The 12,093-nt window shown below is 42.8% G+C and overlaps 1 protein-coding gene across 3 annotated transcripts in view; it reads right to left on the reverse strand.

The window, feature by feature from the left end:
* Nucleotides 1-11,075, reverse strand: part of PPP4R1 (protein phosphatase 4 regulatory subunit 1) — a 77,185-nt gene extending 66,110 nt beyond the window's left edge. The window contains exons 1-3 of one of the 3 annotated variants that reach the window (XM_036009323.1): nt 10,936-11,075; nt 10,693-10,737; nt 6,631-6,666 (exon numbers count right to left, since the gene is read on the reverse strand). In XM_036009323.1, the coding sequence (XP_035865216.1) occupies nt 6,631-6,666; nt 10,693-10,737; nt 10,936-10,942 (88 nt within the window). In that variant the 5' untranslated portion in view covers nt 10,943-11,075. The remainder of the gene's footprint in view (nt 1-6,630; nt 6,667-10,692; nt 10,738-10,935) is intronic. The other 2 variants (XM_028523658.2, XM_028523659.2) reach the window with 2 other exon arrangements.
* Nucleotides 11,076-12,093: the final 1,018 nt, after the last annotated feature.

The raw sequence follows: 12,093 nt of genomic DNA on the forward strand, positions 1-12,093 counted from the left end.
TTTCCTATACAATTCTTAACCTCCCTCTATTTTGTATCTACCATTTATGTTTCTTATTCCCTGTACCTTTCTCCCCATTCTCCCCAAACCCCTTCCAAATGATAACCCTCCATGTGATCTCCATTTCTGTGATTGTTCTTGTTCTAGTTGTTTACCCAGCTTTTGTTTTTTAGGTTTAGTTGTTGATAGTTATGTTTGTTGACATTTTTACTGTTCAAATTTTTTAACTTCTTTTTCTTAGATTAAGTCCCTTTAACACTTCATAGAATAAGGGCTTGGTGATGATAAACTCCTTTAACTTGACCTCATCTGGGAAGCACTTTCTCTGTCCTTCCATTCTAAATGATAGCTTTGCTTGATAGAGCAATCTTGGATGTAGGTCTTTGCCTTTCATGGCTTGGAATACCTTCCAGCCTCTTCTTGCCTCCAAGATTTGTTTTGAGAAATCAGCTGATAGTCTGATGGGAACTCCTTTGTAGGTAACTGTCTCCTTTTCTCTTGCTGCTTTTAAGATTCTTTGCCTATCTTTCAATTTAGGTAATGTAATTGGTGTGAGCTTCCTTGAGTCAAACTTCCTTGGGGATATCTAAGCTTCCTGGACTTCCTGGAAGTCTATTTCCTTTACCAGATTAAGGAAGTTCTCCTTCATTATTTTTTCAAATAAGTTTTCAATTTCTCGCTGTTCCTCTCTTCCTTCTGGCAGCCCTATGTTCAGATGCTGGAAGTTTAAAGTTGTCCCAGAGGTTCCTAAGCCTCTCCGCATTTTTTTTAAAATTCTAGTTTCTTCTTTCTGTTCTGATTGAATATTTATTTCTTCCTCCTCATCCAAACAGTTGATTTGAGTCCCAGTTTCCTCTGTCAGTGTTGGCTCCCTGTACATTTTCCTTTATTTCATGTTCCATAGCCTTTACTTCTTCCTCTATTTTGTGACCACACTCAACCATTTCTGAGAGCATCCTGATTACCTGTGTTTTGAACTCTGCATCTGATAAGTTGGCTATCTCTTTGTTGCTTAGCTGTATTTTTCTGGAGCTTTGATCTGTTCTTTCGTTTGGGCCACCTTTTTTGTCTCAGTGTGCCTGTTACTTTGTAAGGGGTAGAGCCTTAGGTACTCACCAGGGTGGGTCAAACCACGTTGCTGCCTTGTGACCTGTATTTGGGGGGAGGCACCTAAAGGGGGAACAATACTGCTTGGTCAGCTCTCGGCTAGCTTCTAGTCACTTCCTCCACTACCCACATGCAAATTGGGTCCTTCTGGTGCCGATTCCCAGGTGGGTGGGTTTGTGTATGTTCTAGAACCCTGTCACCCTCTCCAATTAACCCTCTTATGAGGCTGGAAGTTCCCCCCACCACTGCAACCCCCAAAGGTTTTTTCAATCAGAGGTTTGATGCTTTATTTCCCCATGCTGGAATCCTGGGTTACGAGGTCTGTCTCATTCCCTAGTTGTTCCTCCCAGTTTATCTGCACACGAATGTGGAACCACCTGCTCCGCCAGCTGCCACCTTGCCGAGAGTCCTCTCAGCACTGGTTGCCCATCTCCACCCCTCCAACTGGTCTACATGGATGTTTCTTCTTTAACTCCCTGGTTGTCAGACTTCCATACAGTTCAATTTTCTGGCAGTTCTGGTTATTTTTGTATTTAAATTTGTCATTGTCCCTCTTTTGGTTGTGCAAGGAGGCAAAGTGTATCACCTACACCTCCGTCTTGGCCGGACGTCCAGAATTTAATCATTTAAAATTTCATAAATTACCATACCTTACCATAACCTTAGATGTCCTTCTATTTAGAGACTGTAACTTCACACTTAAAGGACATCACTGTGAAATATTTATGGTTAAACCAAAATGATACCTGGGACATCTTTAAAGTACTACAGCTACACCCTCCATGCACCTCCATAAGTTCAGATGTTAGAAAAGGAAAGATGAAGGGTGAAGTTAACTGGTGGGCATATATTGCTTATTAGCTTTTGTGTATATCTGAAATTTCCCACTAAAAGAAGTAACAATATTTACTTTTAAAAATCAATGTAATTCATGCTATTAAAAAACCAGAACACAAAAATATCATAGATAAAGCATTGACAAAATCCAACATCCATTCCAAAATTCAAGGTAGTTCTCAGTTAATTCAGGGAACTTTCTCAATCTGACAAAGGGTATCTGTGAAAAATAATTAAGTACAACATCAAATTCAGAACTTCTGCACTTTGAAATACACTGTAAAGATGATACAAAGACAAGTCACAGGCTGGAAAATATTTGCAAATCACATATCTGAGAATAGACTTGTATGTGGAATATATAAGGAACCCTCAAAACTTAACAGGAAAACAACCCAATAAAAATGGCCAAAAGTTTTAAACACTTCACCAAATAAGATATACAGATGGTAAACAAGCACATGAAAAGATGAGCAGTATTAATCATTAAAGAAATGCAAATTCAAACTACAGGGAAAAAAATCACACTCTTAATAAAACGGCTAAAATGAATACTGCCCATACCAAGTGCTGATGATGGTGTAGGGCACCTGGACCTCTTATACACTGCCGATGGGAGTGTAAAATGGTTTAACCATTTGGAAAAACAGTCTTGCAGTTTCTTAAAAAGATAAATAGCCATTGCACTCCTAGATATAGACCCAAGAGAAAGAATGTATATATCCACGAAGACTTGTACATGAATGCTCATAGCAGGATTATTATAATAGCCAAAAACTGGAAATAATCCAATAGCCCATAAACATTTCAAAGATTATAAAGTGAATAAATGGCAAGGGTCAGAATTTGAAGCCTGATCTGAAGATTTTACGAAGCCCAGTGCTCTTTCCCCTACATAAAACTGTATCGGGATACATGCATATTGCATAATTATAACATGGTAAATGCTCAAATACCAACTACACTGATCTCAATTAGGCCCGAAAACAAGTCTGCTCCTAAATCTAGGCAGGTAAGAAGCTAACACTTGACTTGGGAGAGTCAGGGGATGATTTTGGAGAGGGGGAACCTTAGGTGATGAGCCAGCTGAAAGATCTGTATAGCTTCTTAGAAGTTATAGGTGTTGGGGGTAGTGAATATGAAAATGGAACCAGGTGTTAGACCAGTCGAGTTAGACTGGATCCCAGTTGAGCAACCTTGGTACTTAAGTTCTAACTAAAAATGGATTCAGAGCTAAGACTCAAACTATAGGAAAAAGTTTATTTAGAAAGTCACACAGGTAAAGAAGTGAGCTATAGAAGAAATGGGCTCTCAGGAAACAAGTTGCAGAGGGAAAAAAAAAAGGCCCTTGGAGGTTAGGAGGGAGAGAGGTAAAGGTAACACACTTAAAGGGAGGAAGAAGGGAAGGGGAAAGTATGGGCATGCTCTCCCTGAGTACACTGGGTCCTCTGTCCTAAAGGCTTTCAAGGGTGGAGATTTTAGCGGAGGTCTCAAGGAAGGATCCCAATAAAATATTGATCAGTTTTCCAGGTTGTCCTGTCATGGTTGTGTTCTCCACTGATTGGCTGGCACCAGGCCAGGGGGTCATCAGTCAATGCAGCTAGTCCTGAGGCAGCTGTGACACCACTTCTCTGGTTTTGCTGCTTTACTGAGCCTAGAGCTTAACCACAACTGAGGCCTGGATGTATCTGATGCCTGTCAGAACCTCATTGTTCTGGGGGCTTAATGCACAAGGGCTATTCTTCATCACCCTTGTTTGTTTCCCCTCTAAGAGTGTCTGGGGTCTAACCTGAATGACTTGTACCCCAGCACCCACTAGGGGAGGACGGTTATCCTGGGAATGAGGTCCTTCGTTTTCCCAGTTTTCCCCTTTGCAACGCACCTACGGCTTTCCACCCTCGTGACTTTCTCTACCCAGCCTTTCTTGCTCTGCTCGTGTCTAACTGCCTACCACATAGGGAATGCAGGCCTTTCAACTTCCTTAAGTCAAAATTCCATAGATGTGCCCCCTCACTCTTCTTCCCAAACTATTAAATTAGGTTTCTTTTCAGACCCAAGCTAAAAACAAAACAACACCCTAATTTAAGTTTAGGGAATGCCCACCATATCATGTAGCTGATGGCAAAATCTGCTATCAAGAAAGAAAAATCCAAAATTCCAAAATATAAGGCAAATGTAGGAGTGAAATAAAACAGTTTAACAAACATAATTTTTTTTGTTTTGATGAGAAGAGCAACTGAGGTAAAAGGACCAGAAATAAAATAACAAACCAATGACCAAATATAGCAGACTAATGAACGTCACCTAAACAAGAGCTGTGTATCTTTCATAGGTAGGAAAAACAAGCAAAAACCTATGTATTTAAGGGGGGGTTATTTTTGTGTGTGTGCAGCCACAATCCCAGGCAGCCAACACATATATTTATTTACAAAGGGTTTCCCCTGCCTTTTCCTGACACAGACACTGACCCACAGTGTCCACGACGTTATGCATGAGACATGAGATACATTCACACAGACTAGGGAGTCCTGTGGAGGAAAGGGGAAGGCACAGCTACCCTCTCAAGGGGAGGGTGCCTCGGAGCATCCTGGCCACTCTCTCTAGGGGAGAGTGTGCCAATCCTTCCCTTCACAGGTTTTTATTGGAATCAATTTGCACAGGAATACAGGTCAAGTTCATTAATCATTGTCAGGCAGTAAGGATCAAACAATAGATAGCACACAAAGAACTACGAGGGCTTATTCTGAGTCAGGGTCTGTTAGCTAAGAAGCTATAAAACTTTGGGAAACAAACTCATTTCCTGCTTGGGCCTTTATCATTTAATTAACAGCATTCTTAGCAAAGCAGATTTCATAGGATTTTATATATTCTTTCTCAGGCCTGATCACCAGGGGAGCCAGCCCTCTCCAGCACAGGGCCGCACGGCCCTCTGTCATTGTTTCAGGATTAAGTCAGGCAGAGAAGGAGGCAAGATAGCCAAGAAATTAAGAGACTACTCGCAGGCAGAATGAGGACTCAGGCTTTGTCAAAGCTGAGGAGTGAAGGTCCAACACCCCCTTTCTCCATAGCCCCCCAAGTCCTTCCCTGGGGCCTCCATGTGATCATCCGTGTCTTAGGTTGTTCCCCTCTAGGGGAATCTTACCCATCATGGGCTAACTGATCAAGCACTGGGGGCCAGTTATAGAAAAAGGAGCAGAAGTGGTGCTTCTGCCAAGGAGATAAGCTTTGTCTCCTTAGTGGCTTATGGTCCAAAGGTTACTCACTCAGCCTTAGCCATGGGGGGGGGCGGGGCAGGGGGTGGGTTACAGCTCCCAAAACCAGGCAGGATGGTTCCCAACATCGTCCTTTTTAAAAAAAAATTCTATATGGGAAATTGTCACTTAAGGCATCATTACCTGATTCTATACACATGTTGGTACCACTAAAACCATTTTAAGCACTCTTTTCTAGGATATCAATTATCTTCTATCTAAATAAAGATTTGTCCTCTCCAGTCTTATTGGTAGCATTAAAACATGCTACCAAGTCCCAAGCCTCACTCTTCCAAATACTCATTTAACAAAATCTATAAATACCATGACTCCCAAGAACACCTTCACACCTTCCTACGGTCTTTCACTGATTCCCTTCCTGGCTTGTACTTCCCAAGGTGGTGAGGACTTAAGGAAATTTATCAAAACCAGTTTTAGTTTTTAAAAATAGTTGGAAGGCCCAGATACTCCTTGAAAGGAGTGCAGTTTAGGTAGTTACACCCAGTTAGTTCTGGATCCATGTAAAAAGATTCCGAAACTTAAACAAGTATGGAACATTCTGTGTCATGGCATATGCCATACTACAGTTCCAAAAAGAGAAGTAAACATAAATATTAAATAAGCTATAATATATCCAAGCTCCATTCTAATTATCTCTATCTAGAATAAATTAAACCATATGCAGCATACTAATCTTCAAGGATTATTTTAAACATGGTTCAAACAAATTGCCTATTACAAGAAACTTGGGCTGCTAAATGTTATAAACTGGGCAATTTAAGAATAGACAATATTTAAAATACAATATTCACAATTAGGAGGCCTAGCTTAAGATTCTGGCTGTTACTTAGGAGTTTTCCCTGAGAAAATAATTTAATTCTTTTGTGTATCAGTTGACTTATTTATTAATTTCAGAATACCACAGCCTACACATCACAAGGCTGCCATGAAGAATAATCTGTTTATGAAAGCTACTATAAAGTGTTATACAATCATTCTTTTAAAATAGTCTTCAATGTGTTCTTTTCATAAAAATGTGAACTTTAATCAAACTCCTTCAATCAAATTATTTTTACAAGCATTAACTCATTAAATCTTATTGTATCTTAAGCCTATTTTACATCTTTTAGAAAACCTATTAACTTAAATGTAAATCAAAATTGAGTCTGTGGAAAATGGACAATAGAAATGTAAAGTATCTTTCTCTCAAAGTCTATTTGTCCTTTTTGCATTGCCTCCCATTATTCAAGGAAAATAAAGGGCTTACCCAACTCTGAAGTCACCTATTCAAATGGAATCACTGGCTTGCTTTCACTTTGAAATTCAAAGTGTGTTTCATGACATAGTATCATTTTTAAACTAAAACATGTTTTTCATTGCATTATTTTCTTCAAGTTAATTGTAATAGTACCCAATAATGATTTTATTTATTTACCTTTATGATCTTTTGATATGTACATACAGGATGGGGCTAAAGTAGGTTCAGTTGTTCATATGGAAAATAATAATTAATAAATATTAATACAAGAATAAACTGTGTTTCATACTCATAACTGCAAACCTACTTCTGCCCTACCCTGTACAATGCACCATTTTTTACACACTAGGATTTTGTTCCTTTTCCTCAGGCGTATCAGTCAAGTCAGTTTTTGATTAACCCTTTCCCCTACCTATTGCTCTATATATAGACTTTAGGGTTTAAAACAAAACAAATCATAACAAAAGAACCGAGACCCTTACCAAGGTCTAGCAATTCTCCCCCCACACACACACCAAAATCTAGACACTAGGTCCTCTCTCAGTCTCCACAGCTGCAGATTACCTGTACAATAGTATCTACCCTCTCTTCTGCCTTAGTCTAGGTTCTGCATTTAGGAAAGGCAATTGAGATTCTAAAGCTTGGCTAGAAAATAATTTCTTTCCGTCTCCGAGGCCAACTTAGACCTAGCTTGGATGAAGTGGCAGGACCCGGTGCACAATTACTCTGGAGGCCAGCCTGCATACCAGCGTTGCCTGAGACAGAAAACTGGGCACATAAGATACAGTGGAGATGTAAGGGGAGCCCAAGGTCCATTCTTGCTGACATCTCTGGTTCTCTACCTTCTTCAGCTTCTCCAGGATGTGACAAGCTTTTTAATTCCCTTACCAAACAACTTGCCCTCAACCTAGGCACCACTGGCAAATGTCTCTCTCATTTTTTCTCTTTTCATAATAGAAGGCAAGTGGTTCTTCAACTGGCCATATGTTCAAAGATCCCTTGTTTCTGAGTATTCTGGGTAAAGGTATTGTCAGAGCAGGGAGCTCTCCTTGGGATGTGCCATCCTGGCATGCAGATTATTTCAAGCTATGAACAATTAAAGCCCAACAAACTCAGGCAGTGTTTTTTTGTTTGTTTGGTTTTATCTCCCCCTTTCCTTCTTAAAGGGATTCAATAGAAAAACATGCTTCAGGAAGGGAACCTTAGGATAAACACTTTAGCACATATGAATTAACAGTGGTATACAGGAAGGATCCATGAAAAAAAAACACCTGTGCCCTAAATTTCCCTCTATTCCATTGTTTCTGATAGGCAGCAAGAATGTGTACCACTCTGTCAGCTAACTTGTGAGTTCACTATTTCCCTTTAGAAATCCAGACCTGCCTCCTCTTTCCTCCCTCTTTTCTCCAAAATGACATCTACACCTCATTTTGTCTCACTGTCTTTGGAATTTTTATGTTTATGAAAATTACCCATGTGCATATAATAAAATTTGATTTTCTCCTGTTAATCTGTGTATGTTGTTTCTTATTTAACCAGCCAGAAGAACTAAAAAGATAAGGGGAAAATTTCCCAGGGGTGACAGTATCATCTACAAAAACTATCACCTATAAAAAAACAGAAAAATAAGCAATTATTCTAACAAAGTCTTCAAAAAATTATACATATGCAAATAAACTATTTGTGCCTTCAAATGTATAACTTTTATCCTAAATTAAAACACAATGAGGCCCTAGCTGGTATGGCTCAGTGGATTCGCAGGTTCAATTCCCAGTCAGGACACATGCCTACATTGTGGGCCAGGTCCCCAGCAGGGGGTGTGGGAAAGGCAACCACACACAATGTTTCTTTCCCTCTCTTCCTTCCTTTCTCCTGTCTAAAAATAAGTTAAATATTTAAACACACACACTCACACACACACACACACACACACAATGGGAACTAACAACCTATAAAAAGTTAACTGCAAGCATTAGAAACTTTTATAAGTATATAGTAATTCTGTAGTGTAATGCTCAACATCAGTATCTCCTTCCCTACATTTTCCTCCCTTCCTCTCTTCTTTGGGAGAGGGAAGCATCAGCCGGCTGCTTCACTTATCCATGCACCCCCTGGTTGCTTCCTGTATGTGCCCTGACCAGGGATGGAATCTGCAACCTTGGCTCATGGGGACGATGCTCCAATCAACTGAGCCACCAGGCCAGGGCTCTCTGCTCTTTCTTTCAAGCTTCCCTTACACTTTATTCATGCGAACAACAAACACATAATAGTCACTATTTACCAGGTGCTATTCTAAGTGCTTTTTATGCATTATTTTACGTAAGGCTCTGAACAACTCAGTAAGGTATGTAATATTTACATATCAATTTACAAATAACAAATCATTGGCATAGGCAGGTTGAATTACAGGAGTCTGTCCAAAGTGACAATGCCAAGACTGGAACAAAACAATCTGGTTCCAGAGTCCTGTCTACTAACTACTGTACTATAATGCCTCTGATACTCACTATCACACTCGACATTAAAATTGCTTATAAACCACTAGAGGGCATGGATTGTGATTATCCTTTGCACAGCTATATCCTCTGTACCAACCAGAAGTCTTGAGGCTCATGAATAAATCATTGTTGAGTTCTTCACAGATATGCTTTCCCCTCTAGACTATGTTCCCTTAAAGGTCAGAAGCAACAAAAGTGATACTACACCATATCCTTTAAGAGTGCATGGCATCCAAGTAAAAAAAAAATTAATACAAAGAAGTTCTTACTCCAGACATTTCTAAACACCTGCTGAATGAATATATCTTTTATTTATAAAGTCTTGAAGCAAAATACAAGAATGAGGAGCCTGTTTTGTTGAGATAACAAACAGAGCCACCTCTTTAAACCTAACTTTGCAAGAAATCAATAGCAGCCTTAAATATTTTACTTTACTAGTAAGCAGATTATCAGACTGCGGTAAAACATTACATGGAATAAAAGCTGTCCCTCATTACATGAGTACTCCCTTTAAAAGAACTCTTTACTTAAAAAAACATACTTAACAAAAAGATAAGTTTGCATATGGTTACATTACTTTCAAAATAATGACTCTTTTCATAGAGTACTTCTAAAATAGTAAATTCCCCTTATTTCACTCAAAACACCCAGGAATTTAAAAATTAAGCTTAATTTGAGCAAGGGAAACAAAAACAGACAATACTAAGAATCACATAATATTTAAAAGAGCAATTTCAAACTGTAGCCAGCTCTGAATTACTTACATAGGTATTAGGCACAGTAAACCTCAGCATCGGGCAGGCTTTCCCCTAAATACACCAGAAATTCTACCATCGTTATCATTTCAAATCAGAACAATTTCCAAATTACCTTTTGATGCTAGAAGAACACATATGAAATGAACAATTCCTTTGTGACACTATTCTGTAAACAATGTCAAAGTTTTTGTTTAAACAAAAGTATCAACTCTTTTAAAACTTCAATATCTCAAAGAATTAAGCTAAAATTGTAATATTTAAAGTGGTCTGGGTAATTTGTGAATATTTGCATTAAAGAAGTAGGCTCTCCAGATTTAATAACTCCTGCCAAGGCCACGCCTTCTAACCTTCCCGTAATCCACGAGTAAAATGGACAGGGAGCAATGTAAAAACTGCTAAGAGCTAAAGTGAAATTACAGGTAGGTGATCTCCAAACAATCAGAAGGGGAGGAAACTGAACCCAGGCGGCTAGCAGGGACCAGGCTGCCCTACAGCTGGCCGCTGTGGAACACTTGCGAGCTACCACAAGAAAAAAACACCTTCCTTCCTTATAGCTTCTTCCTTCCCCAGGAGGGTTGAGGGGATGGGGGAGGCCCCCGGAAGACACTCAAAGGAGAAAAACACACCCCAAGTTCCTAAATCAAATTTCTGCCTACTAGTTTCTTCTTCCAAAACGGACGGCTGGGCAGTTCTCGAACCCGCCGGAGATTTGGGGGTAGTGAGATGGGTGGGCGATGGGGCAAAACCCAATTCGAAGCATTACACAGGGCATCTCTTTCCACCATCGGAACCGGGGCACACCGTTTCCTCCAGAAAGCTCAATTTTCCCTCAAAACGGCAACCCTGGCCGGCCCAGGACCACGCCTCGCCGAGCCCGTCCCCACTCCAGGCTGGGCCCAGGCCGCCACCGCCTGCCTCCCCTCCCTTCCCGGCCGCTCTCCGCAAGCTGCGGACGACTAGGACAGCTGGGCGGGCGCACTCACATCCGTCCGTGTCCTCCTGCAGGTCCTCTTGGAGCAGCGAGAGGTCTGCGCCGAGGGGAGAAAAGAAAGGCCCGGTCAGCGCCCCCGCGACCTGCTGCCCCCGCCACCCACCCTCCGTCCCTGCCCCGGGGCGCCTCCCCGCGCAGGGACCCCGTGCCGGTCTCGACTCCACTCAGGGCGGTGGGGCGGACGCGGGGAGGCGCCACCGCCGTCGCGCCGCCAAGATAACAGGGGGCCACGTACCCGCCATCTTGTGGTCACCCCCTCCTCCTCAGTCTCCCGGGGATCCGGGGCTACATGGAGCGGCGCGAGCCGGGAAGCCGGTGGACGCGCGCGGGAGGGGTGGCGAGGAGGAGGGATGGGCCGGCGGAGGCGCGCGCGCGCGCGCGGGGCGGGCCGAGGGCCGCGGACTGGGCCGCTGGGGGAGCGGCTCCCGGGCACCGTGGATGGGCGGGCGCCCTGGGCTCCTGGCCTCGCCCCGCCTCGCCTGTCCGCTCCGGGGCCGCTGGTGCTCCCTCCCGCCTACTTCGCTCCCAGCTCGGCCCGGCGGCGCGCGCTCACACCCTCGGCCAGAGGCGCCCTCAAGCCGAGAGCAGCGACGGAGGCGCGGAAGCTGCCGCCGGCCGGTACCCTGGGGCTTGTGCTGGGAAACGGAGCCGGGCAGGGCCTCCCGCGGCCCAACTCGCTTTATTGGGTCACCGGCCTCGCCCACCACCTCGTCGGCCTTAGCCCTTCTCTGCGGGCGTACAGTTCGCAGTCCCTCGCCCCCTCCCCTGAACTGCACGCACGTCGGGGGCGGAGATTCGAGGCCCGGCGAAGGCCGAGGTTCCACCCTCCTGGCGGAGGAAGCACCGCCTCCGCGCCCACCCGAAGCCGGTGGCAAAGGAGCTAGTAACAAAGCACGGGGCCCGGCTGCTGGGTCTTCGCGTGACAAAATTATCTTTGTTCAGCCGGCTTTCACGCCCAGCACCTTTAAATCTTAGACCCAGGTTATTTCCCCTAGCCCTTCTAATCCCGAGCTGACAAAGCAAAAATCCCCCAGCAAGGGCGTTGGCAGGCCTGAGTTCGGATCTAAATTCTGCCATTTACTTAGTAGGCAGGTGACCCATTTGTGAAATGAAATATGATAACTGCCTCTTGGGATTTTTGGAATTAATGAGGAATGTAAGTAACCTAGCATAGTACTTAATATCTAGGAGGTGTTCAATGAAGCGTGCCTATGATTAGTTTTTTTCCCTTTAAATAATTAGTTAAATAATTTTGGTAGTACTTGTGCTCAACTGAATTCTTTATCACAGATTTTTTTTTACCCTTTTTTTTCAACATGTGCGTGATTACTGAGGCTCCCAAGTGCAAAGTGGAGGCCAAAGTTATTTTTTATCCCGTTTCACACTGTCCTAT

This window comes from Phyllostomus discolor, chromosome 9, assembly GCF_004126475.2.
Source record: "Phyllostomus discolor isolate MPI-MPIP mPhyDis1 chromosome 9, mPhyDis1.pri.v3, whole genome shotgun sequence".
Lineage (NCBI taxonomy): Eukaryota > Metazoa > Chordata > Mammalia > Chiroptera > Phyllostomidae > Phyllostomus > Phyllostomus discolor.